At 32.4% G+C, this 27,891-nt stretch overlaps 1 protein-coding gene across 1 annotated transcript; it reads left to right on the top strand.

Annotated features, from left to right (window-relative positions):
* Positions 1–314: 314 nt before the first annotated feature.
* On the top strand, positions 315–26,420 carry LOC131853251 (low-density lipoprotein receptor-related protein 4-like). The gene is made up of 35 exons (XM_059204094.1): positions 315–490; positions 3,452–3,636; positions 5,469–5,654; positions 6,316–6,425; positions 6,628–6,832; positions 7,402–7,528; positions 11,180–11,286; positions 11,677–11,836; positions 12,244–12,394; positions 12,914–13,233; positions 13,747–13,933; positions 14,244–14,397; positions 14,471–14,680; positions 14,852–15,033; positions 15,113–15,276; positions 15,361–15,498; positions 15,590–15,695; positions 15,817–15,967; positions 16,197–16,358; positions 16,467–16,682; positions 17,025–17,214; positions 17,300–17,390; positions 17,542–17,704; positions 17,899–18,032; positions 18,112–18,199; positions 18,400–18,505; positions 18,739–19,042; positions 19,361–19,689; positions 19,964–20,087; positions 20,173–20,267; positions 20,871–21,114; positions 21,397–21,655; positions 21,909–22,103; positions 22,174–22,343; positions 22,648–26,420. The coding sequence occupies exons 2-35, from the start codon at positions 3,501–3,503 to the stop codon at positions 22,783–22,785; spliced, it is 5,802 nt and encodes a 1,933-aa protein (XP_059060077.1). The 5' UTR covers positions 315–490; positions 3,452–3,500; the 3' UTR covers positions 22,786–26,420.
* The last annotated feature ends 1,471 nt before the right edge of the window (positions 26,421–27,891 follow it).

Below are 27,891 nucleotides of genomic sequence, written 5' to 3'. Positions count from 1 at the left end.
TACAATTTTTATAATTAGAACTGTAACAAGATAAAAAATATCGAAGATGTAAAAATATCAGGTCAATTCACCTATATCTATAAGCACTTCACCTATTTTCATCAAGCGTTATTCACAGTAGTCGATACAAAACAAATGTATAATAGTGTTGAAACGGATTTATATACAGGAGAAAGGCAGCAGGGGCGGCGGGCTCCATTCATCGACGAGGCGCAGACTGCGCGGGGGCGCAAGGGGGGTGTGCGCGGAGGGGCGACCGAGGTTCCAGCTCACCTAGTATCCATTAGTCTCGCGAGCAGGACACATTAGATGTTCCAATAACGTATCAGCAGAACTCATTCAGGCCATCTGAACAGATCTAACGAATCTACGTCCGGGGACATTTGTGTCGTGCAGTGACGTGCGCCCAAAAATCTATTTAAAGACGCTTTTGTTTGGTGACTTGTGAATCTATTACTTGCAGAAAAATTATCACACCTATCGGATTGAGGTGGGTAAATTCTAAACATAATGTAAGTTTAATACGTTTTTTATACATTTTATATATATTATTATTATATAGATAATATATACAAATCTTTATTTTTTTATAATTGTTTTGATATTGTGTGTATACTTTTTATTAATTAATTATGCTGTCAGATCAAAAATAGGTGGTAAGAATAACATTTTGGCCAAAAATGCTATTTGACGTCGTAAAATTGAATTTCATGGTCAGGCCCGTGGGCGGCAGGAGGTGCTGAATTTCGGGTTCCAAGAGGGCGCAAGGGGGAAGGATACGCGCGCGGGGGCGGGCGTGGGCGCAAGCCACCGCGCAGTCATCCCCTCCCCCTGTATTGATCGCTCAATTTTCATACGTATTTGCTAAATTTTGTTATAATATAATATACAATAATATTTCCTCTTCGTTTATTTTATAAAGCAATATAGAAGAAACTAATTTCTCTTTCTTTAAAAAGATACTGAATCTTTATTTGAAATGTTCTATGGATTTTATTTGAATAAACTTTAAACAGGAAATATAAATCCAATGTTTCTTCATTTACAAAGAACTTTAAGGACATTTTATTGTCTTGTAATATTCTAGTAGATAATTTGCAGATAATTGATTTATAATTCATTGATTTACAAATATTTAGTAGAACAGTATTAGCTTATGTACTATTTACGTAATTTTAATGAGTACATATGCATACGCATATGTACTCACTAAAATTACGTAAATATAATATAGTAAATGAACTTCATAATTGACTGTGGTTTAGTTACTTGATACTGCAGTACAGTAATACTACAGATAAGATAATATTGGTAAAACAATCATAAACTGTTTTCATTAATTAGATTGTCGACGCTTTATAGGTACTTAAATATAGTGTGTAGTATATTTAGTACATATAAAGGAATATAAGTATAAGTATAATACGTACATATAACACTTAATTCATTCGATTAAGATTTTTTACTTTTTACATTGAATTACTTATTACAGATGATTGTTCTTCTTATATTGTAATTAAATTTATCTGTAGTTTTGGTTTGGATAAAATAATTGTCAAATTTTGTAGAGTTCTTTTCAATAATAGACATTATTTTAAATCCCATGATGATTCATAACACAGAAATTTTTGAAGTGTTTGTTTAAAAGAATATACAAAGATATATTAAACAGTGTATCTAAGTAATAACAATATAAATGAAACAAATAGAATATACATATTTTTCAGTTTCTAATCTGGTAGTAACTAAATATGCATATTCAGGTCTGTCATCTGAATATGCATATTTAGTTACCTGAATAAACTATTTTATAAATGTTATAAAAGCTAGAAATAAAAATTTGTACTTTCTCTGTTACTATATCTCGGGTCTTAAACCGAGACGATGCCACACCTACATAAACTTCTGCTCTGATTACTAACAGTATTTTTTAAAACTTAATTATTACTAAATATTTCAGCTATACTTTGTTACTACTCATATAATTTTAGTTGATTATCCTTTATGTCTTTAACCTACTCTATTTTTAAATTAACGTATTATCTCTACCATCTATCTCTATCAATGAGTGAACATGTTTGAGAATATAGACATCTGATTTTCTTTATAGTAAACGCAGTATCGGAATTTGGGGAAGTATAATGATCGACCCAGCGCTTAATACTGATTTACATGCAAGGTCCTATAAGCTGACCTAACTGCGTAGAATGCGCTGTTCTCTGCGTGGTGAATGAAAATGAGATCAACAAGTAGCTTACGGGATGACTACTGACCGCGCATGCGCCACAATATCCTGCCAATTTTCAACATGGCTGATAGCCAGAAACAGCTCATCTCTTGTTTGATATAGTGAATTGTTTACTAAGTTGCGATTATAAAACGATTGATCGTGCTGGTGATACGTGAAAAAAACTAAGCAAAAAAAGTAATATATTTACCTTTAACCTAGATATAAAAGGAATAATACTGTAAGCTGCTAGAATATAGGGCGGTGTCAATTTATAAATTGGGTAAATGTTTCTTAGAATTTCAAGAGCACATATTATGGAAAGAATTAGTATAGTTTTTCCTAGTAAAACTGGTGTATTCGTCAGATAGATTAATAGTAAAACAAGTTAATCTGTTGATAAATAAATACGGAGCAACAAACATGTTGCGGAAATACGAATATAACGTATCCTCAAATACAAATTTAGAAGTGTTAGATCAATGGTATTATAATATTCCGTCCGTTTCTAAGTTATTTTATTTTTAATAATAAACTCGATCCTTTAAATTAGGTAAAAAGGATCGGAGTTAAAACTATTCAATTTATTATTTTAGGCGAATATTAATTAAATTCATAAGTGACAGAGAATATCCTAAATGAATAATTGGTTTTAACACTGATATTTAATGTTTATAAGGGACACAAATAAATATTTTCTGTTTTCTGCATGTAGTGTATTATACATAGAATCTGATGATACAATGCTATGTATATACGTCATATTATTATTATATCTTTTTATCCTGTAATATATATTTTATACTACGATGGTGGCAAACAAACATACACAAACATCTCTCGGAGCCTTCTCACATGGTTAAGACTCAGTAAAAGAGGAATGTTATGCAGAAAGGCAGCAGAGGTCTTCTGACCTTCTCGCCTACAAATCATGTAGAACCCAAGACAGCTTGTAGTCTTGCAACTTGGCGAGTCATTTAATAATAACAAATGTAATGTATCTTTTAATAATACTATTTATTTAGGTACTGCTCACAAGAAACTTTATTTAAAACTTACTAGTTATTCCTTCTGAGAGTCTGGAGTCTGAACTAGGCCGAAACCTGTCTTACAGATCTCCAGGCTTTACCTTTAATAAATAAAAATCAGTTTTGTTTTTATTTATTTGCCGATTTATAAATAGAAAAATAAATCTCCACGTCCTGTAATATTTAAATGCTGTAGATTCCGGGGGTTCCGTGAGTCACAGCCGGCGAGCCATGATACGACCGTCATGGGTGAGGAGTGTTCGAGCGCCCGCGTCCCAGGTCACCTAAGTGATGTGAGGCTCCGCACCATTGGTGAACCAATCACCATGCCGGCACCGATCCTTATCTACATCACCTCAGTTACTCTATTCTGGCTATGTGGTATGTATTTTGTTAAACTTTACTAATTAATTAGACAAATTGTCATTGTAACTAGAGATAGCCGAATTCAAAAGCTTTTAAATAAAAAATATCGTCGTAATCCGTCCATTTGTTTAGTAGCTATGAATTAGACACGTTGAATTGTATATAAAGTATTGTAATAAAAACAAATATATAGAAATACGGATATACCATTTAAAGCGTGGTACAACTTAGAATTTTTTTAAAAATTCTAAGTTGTACCAAGTTAAATTTTTACTTCATATGTGATATGATGTTAGGTCCTCTTTCACGCAAAGATTAATGAATGGATTTTAATTTACAATAATATAACTTATACATCCGAATAATACACAGTCTATAAAGTTAACGCAAGTGAAACGGCGAACACAACTACATATATTACTATAAATATACATCAAATTCCGTTCAGTGGTTTTGTGTGAAAGAGTAACAAACATGCACCATCCATACTTTCTCGTTTATAATGTTAGTGCGATAACAATATTTATAATATATATTATCAACAATTTTTTTTTAACTTCAATGCACACAATATACCAAATATAGTAAAGTATATTTGGCAGACTTAACACCATGCGGCATTTTCTACCAGTCAACAGAGAATAAAATGCAATGGTGGTGCAGAGAATAAATGTTGGTGGTGCAAATATAATAAATAATAAATAAAATGCAACAAAATATAAACAGAACGATAAATACAATCATAAATTATATAAATATATACAAATATTATATATACACACACATATATAAAATCAATATATACTACATACTCAATAGTCTGACAGTCACAGAACAAAAGAGAGTAGAATAGAAAAAATAATGAAAACAGAGAAGTGGAACATAGCAGTAAAAAGATACAAATTGAGATAATGTTCCCGTAGTTTACGATGTGTTGATAATACTATAATTATAAAGTTTTTTTTATTGAGGCGTTTGGACTATTCTCAGGTGCTAAGACCTGTAACACTGCGACCTATGAAGTTTTATTGTGCTCGCCCTTTAATTATAAGGTTCCTTTTAAATTGAGGAGGAAGTCCCTCTGTTTTTATATAAAAATACCGCATATTACTTATGGAGAAATGACCTTAGGCAATAACATTGACATTCCATTTGCAATAGCGCCCCTCAGGAAACCCCACCACCTTGTTATGACACACGCGAATAATTGAAAAATTGATGCAGCAAGTCTCGTGACTCAATGGGTACCCAGTAAATCCGTACTCACATTATAAAAGGAAAAATCTATCTGTCTGTTTGTTAAATTCTCACGACTAGACGGCTGAAGGTGTCCTAGTGAAATTTGACATTAAAATTACCTAATACTAGATTATTTTTGTTGCATTTTGGATATAGGTTATGTTTTATCGCAAAAAATCTGATAAGGGGTTAAAAGGTTATGCACAGAATTTCGCAGGAAAGTATCAGCAAGTAATTACAAATGCTAAAGTCTCCTGTTGGTTAATTTTTTATGACTAAACAGCTGAAGGGAATGTGACGTGAAGATAGTTTATATCCTATGGACAGATATATGATATGTATACTATAACCTCTCATCTGCGAAGGTGTCAATTATTGGTCTTGGACACTATAGCCGCGTCTGTGGAGTATCCAACAATTTTTGAAACCTGAGTTGCATACACTTTTGGATGCGTGGGGCATCCAGACGGGTCCAATTTTGCGAGAAGTCCTGTAATTGGTCTTACAGATGGGGCGTTAATGTCATTTTGACAGCTAACAGTTGAAATGATAATTATCAAGAAAAGCAGACAATAGTAATAGTTAGTAAACCAATAAATGATGTACAGTGAACGCGGACGAATCACCGCCGCTGTCGGTGCCCCGAGCAGGGAATGGGTCGGTGGAAGCACCAGACCCTCGCTCGCCGTTCGGCCGCGTGCCACCCTACCAACCACCAGCGATGGCACCGGTCCCCATACAAGGGATACGCAGAGATTCGCACAGTCCTTACACACGCGTTGAACCTTGGAATCGTAAGTCTTACATTTTAGCCCAAATTAAAAGTAAAATCAATTAGGGACCATGCATAAATTATGTTACATCTATTTTTATATATTTTGAACCAATAGGTAGTAACGTTTTTAATAGTTAGGATTTTGTGATTTAATATTAAAATCCTCAATATCTAAGACCCGTGAAAATAGGAGATTTGGGAGGAGTCATAGATTTCATGATTTTTTTACAATAAGTTTGTCACTCAGCTATAAATGGATGTGATGGCACCTCTGAATTTTATTTTGCCATTTTTCTTCTGTTTCGTTAATATGCTATGTATGTCTATCTATCTCTCTGCTCTCGTCTTCTCTTCTCTACGCAAATGTCTTCTAGAAGAGATAATTTTAGATTAGATTAGATTTAAACATAGGACTCCTTAAATTATGTTCCTTTTAATCTAGTGTAACAAAGAGATAATTAAGTTTACTAATCAATCTTATATGAATTAATCATTATCTATTCAAATCGTTTAATATTTCCTTTTTTCCGTTCCTACATTGCGGTTTATGTATTTTATGGGTGTTTATTATTTAATTATATTACAGCGATGCACTATATTATTAAATAGTAAAAATGAACCTAAAATTAGAGAACTACAATTGTTTGCTGCTGTTTGTTAAATAAACAATATTTCTTCAGATCGTTCCACTGGTGATAAAGAATCTTACGTCGTAGCGGTGGATACAGACGAACATGAGGACGACGGTGGTTGTCATCTGCCATGTCTCAAACAACATTTTTCATGTCAGGTAACATTTCTTTTTTTAATGACTACGGCTGATCCCCGTAACTTCATCTGAGTTACATTTTCTTCATTTTTGTAACACTTTTCATTGTAGCTCTACTCCTTTTGGACATAATGTAATGAAAATTTAAAAAGTTTTTAAAACACTGGTTAGGTGAAAGTTTAACAATTACTGCAAAAAGTATTAAACCAACTATTGTCCTCAGGTTTCCTGTACATGCATACCCATGGAGAAGAGATGTGATGGTGTAGCGGACTGCGCTGAAGCCGAAGATGAGGCGGGCTGTGGCCGATCCTGTGACGAGCATGAAAATCGCGAGATATGCCACAATACCAACGTGTGTATAGCTATCGAATGGAAATGCGACGGTGACAACGACTGCGGGGACTTCTCCGATGAAACGCATTGTGGTATGTATTTTATATGTAATACATAAACATTTCGTCTACATTATCAACAAGCACAAGAACAAAAGAAAAGTTTAATTTAAAATCAATTAGAGTCGAAAATAAAATAATTATAATATAATATAAAATTAAAATAATATCACTGTGACAAGGAAGTTGTGTCTTTTGAAGAAATTAATTTGACATGTCTCACCTGCTTACACTAAGGGTAAACGCTAACAGTGGAGATTGAGGACTTAGGTCAGTTAGTCGTTTATCGTGGAGGAATTGATTAACCAGGAATTTACTACCATAGTCTATACTACTTTCCTAGTAAACTGTTATGATCATCCCGTCCTCATAATTAACGATCCCCTAGTAGTTAAGTAACATAACGTTATTTAGAATCTTAAGTTTTTCTACTTGTAGTTTTAACCTAAATTTACGCTAGATCACCCTTAAAAACTAAAGTAATGTTGATAACGAGATGAAAAGTATATCGTGAACTGAATAAAGATTTATAAAGCTATTTGTATATATTCATATAAATAATTAGGTAGCTATATATTAGGTAACCATAGTTTTTGTAATAGGTGCTGCTAATTGCACATCAGAGCAGTTTCAATGCGCCAACGGATTGTGCATCCACAAAGATTGGGTGTGTGACGGCGATAACGACTGCCGAGACAATTCTGATGAGACCAACTGCACCAGGGGCAAGTAAGTAAACAGCAAATAATACTATAACTATTACCTTATATGTGCTGTAACAAATATCAGAGGTAGAAAAAGTTGTGTACCCCAGTCATATCTATTTCTGCCGCCAAGAAAATTGCTTTCAGGTGTTTTGGTTGTAAGGTGTAAATTAGGCAGTGAAATTTCAGGATAGGAGGTATTACATCTTTGTCCTTCGGAATAGCTACGCATAAATGGTATTATGGGTGTTATGTTATGATAACGTGTGTCTGTAGTGCTGGTTATGTATTTCTTTCACATAATGCAGATATACCACTCATGTGACGCATTCTCGCGGAAAAAGATGTCATGTCTATCCTATAAAAATCGCTTTTTTTTCTCCCTTTTCTCCCTTACAACCGAAACATAGCTTACAAAGCAAGCTGACTAAGCTTGCAGACGAGTTCTATTCCCCTCTGAAATAAAATCGATGCTTCTTGTTGATTATATTAATATAATTTCAATATGATTACTCAGATAACTGACATTATGTATATAAGTACGTGGGTGGGGACGTGTGTATTTGACACAAGACGCTTATCAGTTGTCTGACCTAAGGTCATGAAACCTATTTCAATGACGTCATATCATCCTCGATCTTATAATATTGCATATGACGCAATCGACACATTTATAGTTCAATGGTTTGCACATAATACCTACCCACGTAATAACATCATTTATAGCCTTGATAATAGAGTTGTAAGAAATACAATGTTGTTAACTGAGCGTCATAAGTAGCTATTTGAAATATTTCGTTAATAAAATTGTTGTAATAACAATCCTTGAAATATGTTTGTAATAATACGTAAATTTATATTTCTTAAATAGACGCTCTCAACAGGATAGGTTATAAATAAATTATAAACAACAAGAAAGTCTAGATGGAACACGTACATGAATACTATTCAGCGGAATAATGATTTCTTGGCATTTGCCAAAATGTTGCCAGAAAATAATAATAATTTACCCTAAATAATTACGAAAGTCTTTTTACTATTTATGAATTTACAATTCAGTTTTAAATATATAGATAGTAGGTAGGTTATGTTATATTCGATGAGTATACTTCCATGATTTTGCTGTGTAAAGAAGCATCTATGTAACGTAGGTATAACACAATTTACGCAACCCCTGAAAGAGTTAGTTTCTATTTGGGGTGTGGGTGTATAAGGAATTGCGTTTTGTCAGATAGTTAGGTATATGTCGATTTACTTGTTAATCTTAATGTTTGATGATGATGATGGAATCCATTGAAATGTTTAAAGATGTTTTTGTCTCATTTAAATTTATTATAATAAGAACAAAAAAGTAGAGAAATGATCTTTGTCCTATCGGAACTAAAATAGTTAATGATACTTATACTACGACGTATTTACATTGTTTTGAACAATAATGTTAAAAAGAAATGTGTTTACGTTTTTATCAGAACCGTTTGTCTGTTATACCAATATTTTCCAATAACTACTCCCTAATGTTATGAATTTGGAATAGTTTTTAATATTGTTTGCTCTAATCTTATTAATAGAATTTCGTAAATATTTTATTTTTCCATGTCTAAAATCAAATAGAACAATATTTGACAGTATTCAGAAACTTTATGAACGTTATGAACTTTACTTATCAATCGCACGTGTATCAATTTTAAAGGGAATGTATTCTTAAAAAATGAATTTTATAATAAGAGAACATTAATAATAATAAATAAATATGACTCTTGCCTATTATAAAACTCTATAGAAACCGTCATGAATCTGGATAGTCTAACATCGTAAGTATTTTTTCTCTATAAGTAAAGTCAATATCTATCCACGAGTATACTTCTGAATAAAAAGAGGGTATTCGCTTGAAGTTGATTTGTTCGTCTGTTTGTCATGTCACACTTTTGTCACTGGCTGGGTTATACAGGGTGGCTCGTAATGGTCGGTAGATCAATACGAGGTGGGCCGCGCGCGGAACGGGGGAAGGCGCGGCGGCGGCGCGGCGGGCTGAGATGGTAACCATGGTAACGCGCCTACGCGCAGCCCGCGTCCCGTGAAGGAGACGCCCGATATATCCAACTTCCGTGGGCGGGCTTCTTGTAAAACAAAATCATCGATGTGATTAACGAATGTGTTTATAGCTAGAACATTTATACCTAGCTACATATTCCTTAATTGTAAGGAATTACACAAATTACACAAACGAAACAAACCCAACATCATTAAATAAAAAAAATAATTAAATCTTTATAATAAATAGCAATGAATAAAAAAAAATTTAGTTCTATTTTTAAATTGAAATTCGATTTTACGTTTAATTTAAACATATAACTAAAGAATTAATGCTACAAATTTTATGAACAGATGTAGATACCTATTAACTTTTGACTGCATAATAAAGTGTGAATTGTGAACAAATAAACATTAACAATGTCTTTTAATGAAATATTAATTAAAATCATAAAGTCAATCAGATTGTAGAAAGTAGATCACACGTATTCAGGGCTTAAAAGTATAGATTTTGCGATAATTTTTTATTAATAAAATAATTAATTTTATATATTTTAAAAAATATACTAAGCCCATTTAATTAGCGCTCCTTCCAATTATTAAAATATCGATGGAAAAGCCCTGAGCGATGTTTTGTAATACTTTCAATGTAAAATCGTACTGTAGCAAAAAAAACTGTTCAGGAAAAATATTCATAAACATAATCCTTTTCCAGCAAAGCTATTAGCTTTAAACAGATCGTAACAGTTGTAATTGTAATAGATATTTCCAGAAAATTTTAATTTATAGATATAGAATTACTTTAACTGTTATTTATTTTCTATTTTTAAATTTTTCATTATTTTATAATCATGATATTTTGTAATATATACATTTTATCGATTCTCTTATAACCCGAAATATATACAAGAGGCAAGTTACGTGTTTACTAAAGTTTGGTGCCTGATCTAGAACCATTGACTCCTAGGAGAACATTTTACAACTGAAAGAAGAGTATACAGTACGGTTAAATAATAGTAATTATTATTATTGTTATTTATTTATTGAATCTATACTAGGGTATACGAGATAAACAATTGGAATTTAAAATTCATTATATTAAAAATGGATACTTATTATGTTTAGGTCGTACAAGGTGTACCGATCTAAAGCCAGTTTTTATTTATGGGAATTACTTTTCGAACTGGTGGTAGATAAGGAGTCTGAAATAAGAAAATATTGCATAGTACTTACATAACAGTTACATGTTGCAATTTGGAAATTGCATAGTGTCTACGTGACCCAAACCTTTTTTAATAAATTTAATTATAGTGTACCTACATAAATAATTTAATAAATTAGAGTGATAAATTATTAGAATAACAATATATTGTAGATATAACCGGCACGTGAACATGCAATATTTAGTAAATTATTATAAGAGTAGGTACAGACGGTAACATAGTAAATAATAAAAATATAAAAATAAGAAAATAGGATAAGTACTGAAGTACTATACTGAGTATATTATAGAACAGTTTGTAGGCGAGTAGATAGAGTAGAGTAGAGTCTATTCACATGTATTTCCTTGATCAACATTCGTATATAATAATATACATTATACATAGATAGCATGACTAACAATAAAAATATTGTTCAACGCTAGATGCCGCGACAACCAATTCATGTGCGCGATTGGTGAATGCATATCCTTGCATTGGCGCTGTGACAAAGAAGCCGATTGTCCTGACAACTCCGATGAAGCAGAATGTCGTAAGTATAGAGATGTTTGTGTCTTAGACAATTACAGTACTTACCAAGGTTTATAATAACGTTAACATCGCCATAATCGGAATCCCAAATGTGGTGGTACAAAAGCAATATTCATTGTTGACACTGTGAAGTATTTGAGATAGTTCAGCACACCGCTTTGCTTCCAAAGAGTTCAATTCATCGTACATACTTAAATACACATTATTACATCTATATATAATATAGACTAATAAATCAGATTTCTTACAACTCGCTATAAAGTTATTTGATTTTTGTAGGTACCGAAGTTCACATATAATGTAACAATAATAAAAAAGGTGCTTATTAAAATAGATTTAGGTTTATTCCAAGTCAAAACACATTTAAACCTAGGTTTATTTGTTCATACAGCTATAGATCTGCTTCGTTGTGGCGAAAACGAGTTCCAGTGCGACAATAAGAAATGTATACGGAAAGAGTTTCAATGCGATGGAGACAACGACTGCGGCGACTGGACTGATGAAGACACCTGTCCCATGATGCCCGGCAGTTGTAATGCTGGCGAATTTAAGTAAGACCACATTTCAACTAAAATTTCGTTTTACTATAATAATTGAGTGCTTTTCGTAATTGGTCTAACTATCTTCGAGATACGATAATAAGATATTTTGCTATTTATATGAGAGAATATTACTATATAAATGCTTATATGTATATGAGAATATTACATAATGCATGTATGTACAAACCTACTCCCTAAATTCCGTAAATGGTAGTAGATTAAATTGAAAACGATTTGATAATATTACTCTCATAAGGATAAATATTATTATTTTAATATAAACAAATATATGATAATAAGAGGAAAGATAATGAACATGGAACCAATAGTCCTTATTACAATTCACTGTCCATACGATATAATGAGTACCACATAAAACAAGGGGTTATGGAATTCACGGTCAATTAAAATACTAGGTGCAGCGATGGAAAATGCATTCCGGAGCGATGGAGATGTGACTCTGAACGGGATTGTTCAAATGGCGGAGATGAGCTCAATTGTGAACCACATTCAATGCGTAATTGCACCTCAGACGAGTACAAATGTACAGAAGGACGATGTATTTTGGTATGTAACAAATTTTACATAAATCATAATAATTATTGTAGGATTGAAATACAGCCGTTGTTAATTTAGTTATGTATATATCTATCTAAATGCTTTGTTGCTTTTAAATGTGTGACATAATATAAATAGTCGGTTAAGAGCAAGAAAAATCAGGAATATGGTAATGGATGGTTAATTTCGATATTGGTTATTTATTAGTAGTGGGATAAATTATGCTGATGAATTGTGAAATATTAAAAAAAACAGGTTCTAATTCTGTACTATGTGCCTGTTTATTTAGCAATTTAAAGAAAAAGCTGCATATATTAATTATTGAGAAAGCTGTTTCTTTTTAATATATTATAATATATTAGCTACTCTACTTTATGGGTTTCTTATTTACTTTTAAATAACGAATAAATAATCCAGAGAAATCAATATATTTATACTCTAGGTTATTATGGATACGTATATTAAATTATATAATTTGTATACTATATGTGCAAAGTACTTTCATATCAAATACACAACTTCCAACAGAAAACTTGGATATGTGACGGAGTTCGGGACTGTATGGACGGCGAGGATGAAACGAATTGTAAAGTTTTTTGTGAGGAAGATCAGTACATGTGCAAATCCCAAGAAAATCTTATCAGTAACGCATTCAGGAATTGTGTAAATAGAAAACACGTGTGTGACGGCATGAATGATTGCCCTCGTGGTGACGATGAAGAGAAATGTCCCATTAGGAGGACCTGTGGTGCCGAGGACAAATGCGAGCTGATATGCATCACTACTTATGATGGTTTGCCTGCTTGTGATTGTCCTTTGGGATTTTTGTTGGCCGACGATGGATACAGGTTCGTTCTGATTACACTGATTATTATATAACTTGCTTTATTTTTTTTTATATTTTGACGGCCTTGGCAATCTAGCTGATACACCCCCTTACTTCTTATGATATTCTATTATTATGGGGATCTCTATTTCTTTTTAAATTAAATAGCCCATATTACAACTTCCAGCGCTCAAGTTTGAGAGATATTCTAAATTTGGATACGTACTTTTAAAATTTATCCATTCCAAACAAATTAGTTATACGTGTATCCAGACAACGATAAACCCGACTTCAATCTTTCAATTATTAAGAATAACTCAAAAATTACTGGTGTGATTTTGATAAAATTTATATCAAAACACGAGAAGAAGCACAAGTATCTATTAAAATAAATAAATATCATTAATATTAGTTAACTAGGTTAAGAAGAAATTGTAGAGATATCTATATACCTTTTTGAGGTCGGTTAAAATACCTATAAATATTTCGAAATTATATTTTCCAAGAACAATAATTAAAAATATTTTATGTACAGTTGCCGAGACATCGACGAATGTATGTACGAACAAGACCCAGTATGCTCACAAACCTGCTCAAATACTGTAGGAAGCTTTCGATGTGGGTGCATGACTGGTTATGTATTGAGACCAGATGGTAGATCATGCAAGCCTACAGGCGAATCTCCTACATTACTGTTCTCGAATCGCGTCGGAATACGACAGGTAAATACATTATAAAGAATACTCATCCAACTTCAGAATTCCAAACATTTTTCCACATTTACGCGGGTTATTAAGAGTAAAGTATATCAATACTGGGGTAAACAGCCTAATTCTGTTTTCAAACCATATAGAGATTCTAGAAATATACACACAAAATGTCATAAAAATCAGACCCGCCATTTAGAAGGTGAAGCGATAAACACAAATACGGAAGAATTATGTATTTACAGGTGTACTGCATTGACAATTAGATATACAAATGCGAATCTTGTCACAAATTTAAGTATTCACTTATATTTTGTTACTTCAGGTTTGGCTAACAGGAGATAACTACATGTCTGTGGTGAAAGGACTCCACAATGCAGTAGCCTTAGATTTCCATTATGAAAAGAAGCTTGTATTTTGGGCAGAAAACAATTTGAGAGTTATACGAGTTGCTGAAATGAATAACAATAACATGTCAGGTAAATATTGCTTATTCTGCGTTAATTAGAAATTCACAGTTAAAAGATGAACAATAATTTTATTTCTTTTTAGATGTTATAAGGTGGGGTTTGGAGACACCAGGCGGTTTAGCTGTTGACTGGATACACAATCTACTATTCTGGACAGACTCGGGTACCAGGCGTATAGAAGTGGCAACACTTGATGGTTCCCAGCGCGCCGTGATTGCTGCGAATGATTTAGATAAACCTCGAGCTATTGCTGTACACCCCGGAGATGCCTTAGTATTTTGGACCGATTGGGGTGAATTTCTGTTTATAATTAATGTTTTAACAATAAAAATAGGAATTCAAAACAGTAAAAATATACAAATTGGTGATTTGTACTATTTTGAACTTTTGGTAATAAAATAGTAAATTAACTAATAATTAATAAGTAATTTTTTATTTTAATGTTTACTTTTTTTATTTTCAGGACCAAGTCCAAAGATTGAGCGAGCGGATATGGACGGCACTAGACGGAAGACAGTCATATATGATAACATAGTGTGGCCCAACGGTCTTACAATTGATTATATGGAATCAAACATATATTGGGCTGATGCTAAGCATCACGTAATCGAGAAAGCTACTTTTGATGGCAGGGAACGAAAACGGGTAATGTTATTTTGCAGTTAATAGTTTTGTTCAAGTATAATATTCCAGCTTTTATTAATCTTGTATTATTGTTTCACAGATCACCAATAAAGGTTTACCGCATCCATTTGCAATGACTTTGTTCGAGGATGCCATTTATTGGACCGATTGGCATACTAAAAGCATATCAACTGTTAACAAGAAGACTGGAATGGGGATACAAACCGTTCATGCAGGCCTAAATGTCCCGATGGATATTCATAGGTAACTAATAAATTCTTGATACAAATGTAAAGACGACTTTAAAAAATGACATTTCTATTATACTATAATGATCTATTGTTGTAGTTATCATCCGTTGCGTCAAGTGAAGACCTACAAGAATCGCTGCAATGGAAACAATGGTGGTTGTTCACATTTATGTCTTCCGAATAGCAATGGACGCACTTGTCGCTGTCCCGTTGGTTTCAACTTAAATTCTGATGGGTAATTACTAATTTTGTTTTAGTTTAGACATATTTACTTAGTCTTTAATTTTAAAAATATTATTTAATCTGTAATATTATTTTTGTTTCAGTCAAACTTGTGAAGAAACACCCGAAAAATTATTGTTATATGCACGTCGTAAGGATATCAGATTGAAGCAATTAAATCCGAAAAAACCAACGGATTCGCTGGACATGGTAATTAGACATTTTCTATTTTCATTAAAAACCTGCAATTTGTAAAAAAAATTGCTAATAGTATTTTATCGTGAGAAATAAATGTACTAATTTAAATGTCAAATTGTTGAATTCCGATCAGGTGATACCGGTAGAAAATATAAAGTCAGCTGTAGCTTTGGATTGGGATCATAACACGAATTCAATATACTGGACGGATGTGGAAAAAGACACAATCAACCGTGCCTACTTGAATGGATCATACCAAACAATAATTGTAGGCTCGAATTTAAGTAAGTTTTATTTTTACATACATATTCATATTAGGTCTTAACTCGTCGTTAATTGTGTAAACAAAGAGAAATAAATCCTACCGAGATGATAAGTTCGAGAGAGGTCATACATCCTCGTATTGCTTCGAGTATATACCGATTTCCTTGAGCTACTTCCTTAAATGAATAATTTTAATAAGTACTTACTTATACATATATAATATAACTAATTTTATATTTTACGTTAAAGTATCCCCAGCTGGATTGGCATATGACTGGATTACCAATAAACTATATTGGACTGATGCTGGTACGAACAGAATAGAAGTAGCAAATGCAAATGGTAGCATGAGGACATTATTGGCCTGGGACAAAATAGATAAACCGAGAGATATTGTGGTCGATCCTAAAGGTAAAAATACGAATGCATAAGATAATGAATTTGAATTTTAACAACGATCACCATTTATAATGAGAAGGTTCATACTTATGTTTGTTGTAAATATAAAAAATCTTTTAGGTGGTGTCATGTATTGGTCTGATTGGGGAGTAGTCCCGTGCATTGAGCGTGCCGACATGGACGGTGGCAATCGCAAACGATTGATCTTCGGTAACATGACATGGCCTAATGGTTTGGCACTTGATCTCGCAAACGACCGCATTTACTGGACAGATGGGGGTAACCGTACAATTGAATACGCATTCCTTAACGGTACCGGACGCACCATTTTGATCGGTAAGGGAACTTATTAGCATACAAATAATGACATATTTAGAAAATGATACGACAGATGACGAAGCACAAGTACTAGGTAGAAATATTTTTTCTCCGTAGACAATATAGCAGATTAAAAGTTTTTTGAGCAATTGTACTGATGGCCTTTCAAGATCTTTTAATTAAGAACAGTAACTTTAATTTAATTTAATGATACAGAATACAAAATTATTGGTATCACTGTACCTATATACAAGAGTAGGAATACTACGTCATCAGTTTACATTCAGTATGAGAGGAAAGTTACGCCAATTCAATCATCCAAGGATTAATATAATTTAATGGTTCTTTTATTTATATTAGGTCAACATCTTCCCCATCCTTTTGGTTTGGATTTGTACGGCGATGAAGTTATTTGGACTGATTGGGAAACACAATCGATACAAGCTGCAAATAAGTATACAGGCGACAATAGACGAACGTTAGGTGCCGGAGTGGCGGGTCTGATGGATGTAAGAGTATTTCACAAGGAACGAATAAGCAGCGTTAATCAGTATGTGATCATGATACATACATACATTATGTTTAATTTAAATATTTTTTAAATAGAATAGTAAACAATGATGATTTACTTACAGATGCGGAAAAAATAATGGCGGGTGTTCCCATCTATGTCTCTTGAGGCCTGGTGGCCGTAGTTGCGCATGTCCAATTGGAATAAAACTTAACGTACGTATTCATCTATTCATTAGTATTATATTATATTGTATTAGTAAATAAGTAGGAGGAGTGGTTGCAAGTTTATAGGAAAATTATCACAAGGAAACAAATCTACGCATATTATAAATTAAAGTCATAAATATTTATATTTTTCTTGCAGAAGGATGGCAAAACATGCGCAAATGGTCCAACAAATTTCTTGATATTTGCTCACCGTTTAGATATTCGTATCGTATCCTTAGATGTACCATATCTTATTGATGTTGTGTTACCGTTGCCTCCGCTCAAGAACGCACTTGGAGTTGATGTTGATCAAAAAACAGGTAAGATTGTAAAATTTATTACTTTAGTATATACTACAGTACATTATCTTAAATGCAGATAAGATTATTATAAAAACTAAAACCTGCCTGATTCTGTTGTTATTTTATAGCTTAAAGGAAACGAATAAAACAATTCAATAGATTTGTCAGCCATTCGACTTTTAATGATTGAAAGAGCTATTATATATTTTCAGGGCACATATACTGGACGGATACCGGTGAACGGAAAATTCAACGCTCAACCAAAGCTGGAGAGAATATAGAAACAATAATAGGCAAAGGACTTAATACAGCAGATGGAATTGTGATAGACTCATCTGGCCGAAAGGTATAGTATATTATCGTATGTATTCAATATATTACGGCATTTTTAAACAGGTTTCTTAAATATGTTTTATATCCATCAGATATATTGGACCGACGGTGGACGTAACAGCATTGAAGTTGCTGAACTAGATGGCAGCAACAGAAAAGTTCTCGTCTGGACTAGTTTAGGTAAATATATACTTGTATTAATATTGCATTATAGAACATTCGATATGTTGAGATAGTTCATCTCTCAGAAGTTATTGTAACATCAACTTAGTTTTGTGTAGGAAAAGCTAACTTCATGCTCATTTATATTTTATATGTAATTATTATTATATAGTAAGTGGTGTCATATATATCAATTTTTGTATTTTTCTATATTGTAGATTCTCCTCGAGCCATAGCGTTACATTACGAACATGGCTATATGTTTTGGTCTGACTGGGGTCATGCGGCTAAAATAGAAAGAGCAGACATGGATGGCATGAACAGGTACATAACAATATGTCGATATTTTTAATCAATTTAAAACATATTTTCGTGATTCGCTTTATTACGGTAGCTAACGATCTGCAAGCTATAATAGGCAATATTCTATTATAATTATACTTTTACATTTTACTGCTGACTTAATAAAAAAAAAGAAGTAATCAGGAATACCTGTGCTTTTACTATAACAAAGCTAATAGTAATTAAACAATAAATCGATAATTTTACTTCCATAGACGTGTTATTGTGGACAACAATATTAAATGGCCGAATGGTCTCGCTATAGACAATGTAGAGGGTCGGTTGTACTGGAACGATGCGAAAATTTTGACGATCGAGAGCTCTGATTTCAACGGTAACGATCGTCGTACTGTCCTCAGTAAGGTATCATACCCATATGGCATTGTGATCGTTGGTCCGCATATCTATTGGACAGATTGGAAAACAAAAGCACTACATAGAGCAAATAAGACAAATGGAAAAGATCCATTAGTAATAAGAGAAAAACTTGAAGGTCTTATGGATATTAGAGCTGTTCAGGTACGTAACAATAAAAATTATTGGTTTATAATATTTATTCATATTTCATATAATTTATAACTTCTAGCAACACTAGTTTATAAGTTTGCAAGCATATGAAACCTTAGTATTGTTATCTGAGTTCTTAATTTCTCTATACCTAATTTTATTTATATAAAAATATCGTTTATTAATTGGTCTAAATATAGGTAGGTATCTTTTTTACTTTTTAGTTGTTTCCATATTTCATATTACTTACTATGCCGCAATAACCATCTGCAAATTGAAATCCTTCGTCATAAAATAGTACGTAGATATAATAAGAATTGATTATTCCAGGGAGAGAAGATATTGGAAAATGCATGTGGTACCAATAACGGAGGCTGCTCTCATCTTTGCCTAAGGTCGCCTCATGGCTACTCATGTTCATGTCCCACTGGTATACTGTTTGAAAATCAAACGGAATCAAATCCCAAGATATGCAAAAAGCATCCTGATAACTTCCTTGTATTTGCCACTAGAACAAGTGTAGCAATATTATCGCTTGATAGCCCAGAACAGTGGGACGTCACTCTTCCTCTGAGAGATGTACAGAATTCTATTGCAGTTGACTTCCACTGGGAACATAAACTGCTATTCTATACTGATGTCAACAGTGATATTATAAGGTAGATTTTTAAATGTAATATATATTTATATACAAGATCTAACAGGATCTACATTAGGATCTGAACTCTAACTTAATAATCGATCTAGATTATTCGGAGAAAGTTGTGAATTTATTTCATTTTTTTATTATTAAATAGCTCGATAGTACCTTTCAGCTTTTGTTAGTTTAATTGTTTAGTGAGTTTCGTGAACGAGAACGTGAAGTAAACTTAGTAGAATTCCAGTAGTCTTACACAATTTGTCATTGAATTATATAACAATTATTAATTTCAGGTCAATAAATATGTTAAATATGAGTGAAACCAGGGTTGTTATAAAGGTCAAATTGGATAATCCAAACGGCGTTGGAATAGATTGGATTGCGAATAACATTTATTGGACGGACAACGAATTTAAAGTATGTTTAACTTAAGATGTAATTTACTATATATTTTTTTAATTAAAGACAAATAAAAACTGATCAATTTCTAAATTAATTGCAGGTAATCGAGGTGGCAAGATTGGATGGTACATCAAGGAAAACTTTAATCAGTGATCTTACGGAACCTAGAGCAATTGCTCTGTTTCCTGCTAAAGGGTACATATTGCGTATACATATATTTTTATTTATTTTATATGTTCCTACCACGATACAGTAAAGTTATTATAGGTAATACCTTCCCTTAGAATGAGTAACCGACAGAGACTGCTAACTTATTTTGGACTTTAATGAATTTAAAATTAATACAGCAATTTGTATTATGGCCTAATTCCAAGATATCTCGATATCACCTAGCCATACTGTGTTATGACTTATTTAGGAATTACATTATAGGTCTAGGATAGTACAATAAATATTCTGTGCTGTTTGCCTGTTTGTCAATACATATATGTATGGAAGATTGTAAGTGATTGTGTCTATTTTAAAAATAAACAACGTTTTTCCATCTAATATACCTAATATTAGGTAGAATACTATAAAACGTTGTTTATTTTTAAAATAGGCACAATTTTTTTATAAATGTTCACACGATTAGTGCGCCAGATTAATTAATCATTAAAATATATTAATATAGACAATATTAATATAGATAGTGGACTTCTTTGAATATCATACTATTCAAATAATGTTACAATATTTTCAAAAGTTACCTTTATTACCTTCTTCATATAATGTACTATAATTCTACTATATTTGCAGATACCTTTATTGGAGTGATTGGGGTGAAAATCCCAGTATAGAAAGATCTTTCCTTGATGGAAGTCAAAGAAAGACAATTGTGTCACAAGACTTAGGATTTCCAAATGGTATTACCATTGATTACAAGGATAGAAGATTATATTGGACAGATGCTCTGAAGGATAGAATTGACACCTCGGACTTGAATGGACACCACAGAGTCCAGTTGGTGCCAGAAGCTAAAAATCCGTTCGGAATGACGCAGGTGGGTGTTTTATGTGATATGGGTATACATTTAATTAAATTCCGCAAGTTATATCAACCTTGTATTACTACTTTTTCTGTAAATTAAAATTAAAAGTGAAAAAGGATTCACAATAATATTGTGATTTACTGTTATAGAGAGTTAGTCACAATAATTAGGAAATTTGATATGACGGGCATAATATTCAATTCAATCAAATTGGCGGCGAAATCTTAAGTTGGAACATAACCTTAAGTATGTTTTATACCCTCTTTTAACTTTAACACATGACTATGGTTTCAGTTCAATGACTACATATACTGGACGGACTGGTACAAAAAATCAATAATGAGGGCAGACAAAAGAACTGGTAAAAACATTACTATTATAAGAACTGATCTAGAAATGCCCATGGAAATAAAAGCTGTATCATCCGAGAAACAGCACGGATGGAACCCCTGCAAAGAAGAAAACGGAGGTTGCTCCCATCTCTGTCTATTCAGGGCACACGATTACATTTGTGCTTGTCCAGATGAAGCCGACTCTAGACCATGTTCAACAAGTAAGTAGCTTTATTGAAATGATTATGTTGTCTTTACTAATGTGCATAATAATCTCCTTTATTCAAAATATTTATTTAATCTTATAAATAAACAATAAATATTCTTTATTGCACTTAAATACGTTTGTAAATATTAATTACAACTAATGTTACCAAGGAGGACTTATCTCTACAAGAGATCTCTTCCAGTCAACCCAATAGAGCTATATGAGAAAATGTTACTTTAAGAAAATAAACATTTCTTTTTTAACAGTACCTACAACTCGAGTCGATGCCAAAATGCCATCACTTTACCCTACAAATTATGACTATGCGGACAATGAAATCGGAGATAAATTGATGCCAATTCCGACAGCAGTGCCTGAAACGAGCGTCGGTGCGATTGTAATTATAGTAGGCATAATGATAACTCTCATCATCGGTATACTCGTGATAGCATTCGTTTGTGGTGAGTATATTACGAATTTTACATGTGATAGTTGATATTCTGCTTTTGTTACTGAGCTCGATTTTTCTAGTGCGAATCAACCGAGATCGTGGCGGCGATTTGAAGGAGAACTACAGCGAATCAAGTGGGCACATCTCTTTCCACAACCCCAATTACAGTTGTAATGCGGGAACCGGAGTGGAAGCACTAGAACGTCGGCCAAATCGTTTTCAAGGCATCTTCAAATATGACAAAAATCAGGTATAATTTTGAACCAATATTTTCGTGTTTACTATAAACTTTTGTATGAATTCTTGTGACTTATATTTTTTCAGCACAGCATATTTGCCAGCAATTGTTTGTAGGGATTTATTTTAAAGGTTCTGTATATGTAAGGCTGCATATGTATTCTGCATATGTAAGGCTGTCTCAATGAAAACACATAAATTCTTTGTTGTGTTTTGTTGTATTATAAATAAATTAAATATTGGTTCAATTCTCATAAGGACGGTACCACTCTTATACAATACAAATTGATCTGTGCTAATAAGTGTAAATTATTTAGGAACGTGTGACGAACGTGTACATCCCTGAAGGGACAAGTTTGCTGCCCCCGCCCCCGCCGCCGCCGCACCGGCAGCCCCCTTCGCGTCCCGCAACGCACGACGACTTCGAACCCGTCACTTTACACCCATTTGCTTGAATTCAACAATGAAGCGGCAGTAGCAAAGTGACTAAATAACGGGATAAAGCTTACGGATAAAATCGAGTAGCTAGTAGTAGCGATGATAACATGATAACCAATGTAGGATAGTTGCGTCTACAACTAATGGATTTAGAACGGAGGCAGCTACGGATTCGAGAATTCAATTGTGACGCTTTTTTGCATATCGATCTCAGTTCGACTCGCCCTTTACTAGAGTCAATTTGACACAATAAAGAAAGCTACACTCATTATTTGCAAATAATATAAACGCGTGACGAAAGTGTATAATATGAAATGAACAGTAAACAAGTGTGAACCATGAATTGTTCGGTTTAAGACTGGTAGTCAGTTGCGTTTATACCTATCTGTGAGCCTCCGTTCCTGCGAACGGTAGACAATGCACTCAAATAGGAGCCCATCTATAACTATAGTAAATATTAGTACATGTGTATGTTCTATGTGTACTTATTATATCTGACAACAATAATAACGAATGTTATAGATTCTACATCGTGTTAAAATCTTGATGTGTTTGTTATATAATTAAGTAAGTTCATGTGTATATTTAATGACGACATGTGGAGCGCTAACTGATTCGTTGCCCATATCTATGTATGAGTTGGCCTATTTTGAATAATTTGTAACCATGTGTTGAAATTCTCATTTATAGTTAATAAATATTTAGTTCGTACATAGGTAATAATATCTACATTACGTTCATTGATTATATTATCGTTAATCTAGTGTTGAATTGATTTGCTCATTCCGACCTATATATATCTATTGAATAATCGTCAATTGCAGATTTGAAGAATATCCAAATGGATATACGTAAGATTGTAGGAACCTATGCTAAGATCAAGTTGTTAGTTAATAATATAGGTACTTCTACCAAGTGCAATGTTACCTACTTTGAAACATGGTTTCATTTGAAATTCATAACGTAGAATAGGTATTAGCATTAGCTTATATTGAGCTATCATAAGTTGATAAACTTCCTATCGTAATTATATGGAAAGAAATACCGCCATATACCTATGCCGGTATGGGTTTTGGTACAATTAGGACACGTAATACACACATATAAAATATGGTTACTGTTATAGTTTATAGAAATAGGCAGATATTAGATAAATAGAAAATGTAGGCGACAACATGCTCTATGTACATAGATATGTTTACTTAAATTACTTTAAAAAAAGTACTCTCATATTCGACTAAAATTTTCAATAAATTTAATTGAAACGATAGGAATAAATAAATTTTAAATAATTTTACTACGGTAGCACGCTGTCAGATATGTTAAACATTCTGATGATTCTCAGAACTCATTTACAAGGTAGCGCTAGGTGTGAGTTACTTTTCTGAACTTAGTAGTCTGGATACTCTATTTAATTTTTTCGTGTGCTACCGAGGTAAAATGTGTAAAGGTAAAATTAAATTATCAAATATATATAATGAGTGGATTTAATATATTTTATATGGGAATGGAGTGAAAGAAATTAAGAACATATTTACTATTATAATTATTATTTTTATACCAGCCTCCTTACTTTCAATGCCCTGAGGCTCATGGGGTGAAAGTGGGGAATGCTATTATATATTTATATATATACTAACAATTACGATTATGTAATAATAGATGTATAGAGGTATGGGATCACATGAATATAATTGTATATGAGGGATAAATTGTGAGACAAATGTCCTCAATAAGTACATCTACCGATCTCCCGGATTTCTCATTCCCTGCCCACCGGGGTAGGAAATGATTAATAAAAAAAATTAAACGTACAGAGCTACCAAAATATTTGAGATAACATTATAATGGCAGTGTTTGTAGATTTTATATTTGGGTTGCCGATTTCTTTAATAAAGAATTTTCTCTTAGAATTAATTCACCAAGATAATGATGGTGACAATAAAAATATCAATGTAAATAGTTAGTTTTAATTACGACGTTTTTTGTCAAACAAATCGATACGATATTGCATTGTAAATAATAGTTTATTTATACTTGGTATGCTATACAAAGGCATCAGTGTCCTAAATTGGATCTACGTTTAATTTCAATTGACGCGACCATGACTGCCGTTGTGAAGGGTTGCCGACAGAAGCACCTCTCATATCAAAAATTATTTAGCTTTTATCTAGAATTAACATTGGCTACGCTCTTCCATTATTAGTTTGAATTCAAAACTGTTCTCTTGTTACGACACCATAATTACGATAATTTAATATGAGGACACCTATTTGCATTTTTGTTTCCAGAATAGTGGTACTTTACTTTGTTCATTTTTGGATTAAATGCGTCTTGGAAACAAGAGGACGTAAATAAAGTTTCACAGGGTGTTTTAATCTAAGGTAGAGTTAGGAAGGGTGACAACACCGATGACAAAGCATATTTTCTGATTGTTGTCAAATTCAATATCGTTTAATTATCGCGCGTTATATCAAGGTTTTGGATGACAGTAATTAGTAGGCTTTCTTGTGGAAAAAAAACCGAATGAGATTTTTGGACATAAAGACAAGACTAAAAGTAACAATAAATTCTCGTAATTGTCTTGTAGAGTAGATGTATAGTGAACTTTAGGTAATTACATTTCAGCGACCTCTCACTCCATTTATACCATGCCATAACGCGCGTAGAATAGACGATATTTCATTGAATTATGCAGAGTATCTAAGAATGCAATTTGTAGATATAATATGTTGTGATTAAAGTTCCTTTTAAAGATTTGTAAAAGCAAACTAAATTAAAAACGTACGGCCTTTTTATGTTCTCTATATATAAACAATATAACATGTGTATAAATGTGTGCTAGAGAAACGATGTTTATGAAAATGTTACAGAAACCCAGTTGATATTTAGTAAGTAATTTAACAATATAATTTCATAGCACTTAATACGTGTCCAATTTAATTTTGTAAAAATGTGTATAAATTATTTTATTATTACTACAAAAGAAATTCACTAAATCCGCCCCCGTCTAATACATGATACTTTTCAGATATGTATAATAATTATAAAAAAGATATTTCGTTCCTCTTTTATTCCACGACATTGTCGGCATGTCTGCTACAGCATACCACATGTCTAGTTTAGAAGAATTAAAGAGGTTTGGATAATCAAATGATAGAGAAGTGTTTCATATTAGTTCTAAGGATATATTTTATGTAAATCCGTTTTGTTATATAGCTTATAAGGAATGAGAAAGTTAAAATATGTGAGTGCTGTGATACCAGATGCTTTGTGAGTTATAGAATGAGTACCTAATCAACGATGATGGTTAGTTTATTTATATATACATAGTATATATGTTTTGTTAGTGTCCAAACTGCTGTAACGAAGTCTAATTAATCTGCGAAATGCACAAAGATGCACGCACATGAACACAACGCACAATGCGTATTCATTTATCGTTATATTCTTAAAATATTAAATTTGTTTTAATTAATAAAAACAAAGTATTGTGCGAATGTGCCAAATTATAAATTAATTATTATTTTTTATTACTTTCGATATTAAATTATGTATAGTGAAGTAATTAGGTAACGAATTAAACAGCTTTTACACCTTTGAGGGGCCTCCTTAGCGAGGTGTTGAAACTGTTGTCTGATTTATAATTGTACTGAGAATTTAAAAATAGAAATTATTCGAATACATTGTTGTTTTATTTCTTAATATATATTTTAGAAAACAATATGTGTAGGATAGTTATTGAAATGGTCATCTTTCGACGTCGTCGTGAACGCAACACTTGATATACCTATCCACATTATTTGAATTCAACACGATAGAAGGCCACTCTACTATTGTTTATTAAATTATTTGGGTTTGATATCGGTGTTTCCATCAAGATTGACATTTTTTTGATTACAAAACCTTTTGGGCAACGACTATATAGTAACAGCGTTTTGGAAATCTGGGGCAAGATTATCTGAAATATTGAAATTTGATAACAAATATATATTAGAATTGACAAGTGTTAAATTCGAACTCGTAACCATTTAGACCAAGGAAAGGTAGTAAGGGACTAGGCGGTGATGTCTAATTGTTTAAAGAAACACACATAAATGGCTACTTAGGGAATTCCGAATAGAAATAATACGCAAAGTGCAGTACAATAATTTATTTTGTTCAACATACAATACAGATAGGTACTTTTACATGCAGATCCATTTATTTTAATCAACAACCGCAAATATAACACTTAGTACATAGTTAAAGACACCACATACAAAATAACTCTTTCCAAAGCAACATTGAATTTAATATTTACGAATTTTGATAGACGCAGTATATATTAATATAATTTCAGTAAAAGAGTATAAAATAAAAACAATATTTTAGTATCACATACAAGTATTAATGTACTTGTTTGTGCTTATATCTATTAGGATACAAATTTGGTGGGAGAATACAAATAAATTATTTCGTTAATAAAAATAGACATTAAATATTAAGTAGGTATATACCTAACTATGGTATAATATGCAATACCTAACTAAACAAGTATTTTCAATACTTGCCAACACTTAATTCTATCTCACTTAACTTAAGAGATACAAAGGAAATGGTTTTACAAATAAATAGAATAAAGCTTTTGTTTGATAATGTACACATGTATACAATGTGCATTACTCATGTTTGCTTAAATGCAATTTGGAGAGAAAGTTCTTTAAATATTGAACATAGTTTTTTTTTTAAATGACATACTTAATACTAAATAATATTACTGTAAACTGTGTAAATAATATGCAACATGTCACTTGGGGTTAATAAAAATAAATGATAAGACAATGCATGTACAGGCTATATAAAAGGTGTATAGAATGAAATTCTCTTTTCATCACTGCTTTGCCTTCATTCTATTATTTGTGATTGGCGCAATATGTCATCTTATTCCAATGGAGCCTATCAGCCGTCACATCTGAGCATATATATATATATTACATATTGGTTTAAGAGATAGAATGGAAAGATCAATGCTCCAAGTCATACAAGATCGCCTGGTATATTTTATCGTAAAGCATGCCATACCGACATTTCCATAAATTCTTGCTCGATATACCTCTTTCGCTTCTCCACTTTTACCCATT

Source organism: Achroia grisella, unplaced genomic scaffold, assembly GCF_030625045.1.
Source record: "Achroia grisella isolate CSIRO2021 unplaced genomic scaffold, CSIRO_AGI_Agris_v1 utg900, whole genome shotgun sequence".
Lineage (NCBI taxonomy): Eukaryota > Metazoa > Arthropoda > Insecta > Lepidoptera > Pyralidae > Achroia > Achroia grisella.
The sequence above is the reverse complement of the archived record's forward strand: the minus strand, read 5'-3'. Positions and strand labels throughout refer to the sequence as shown.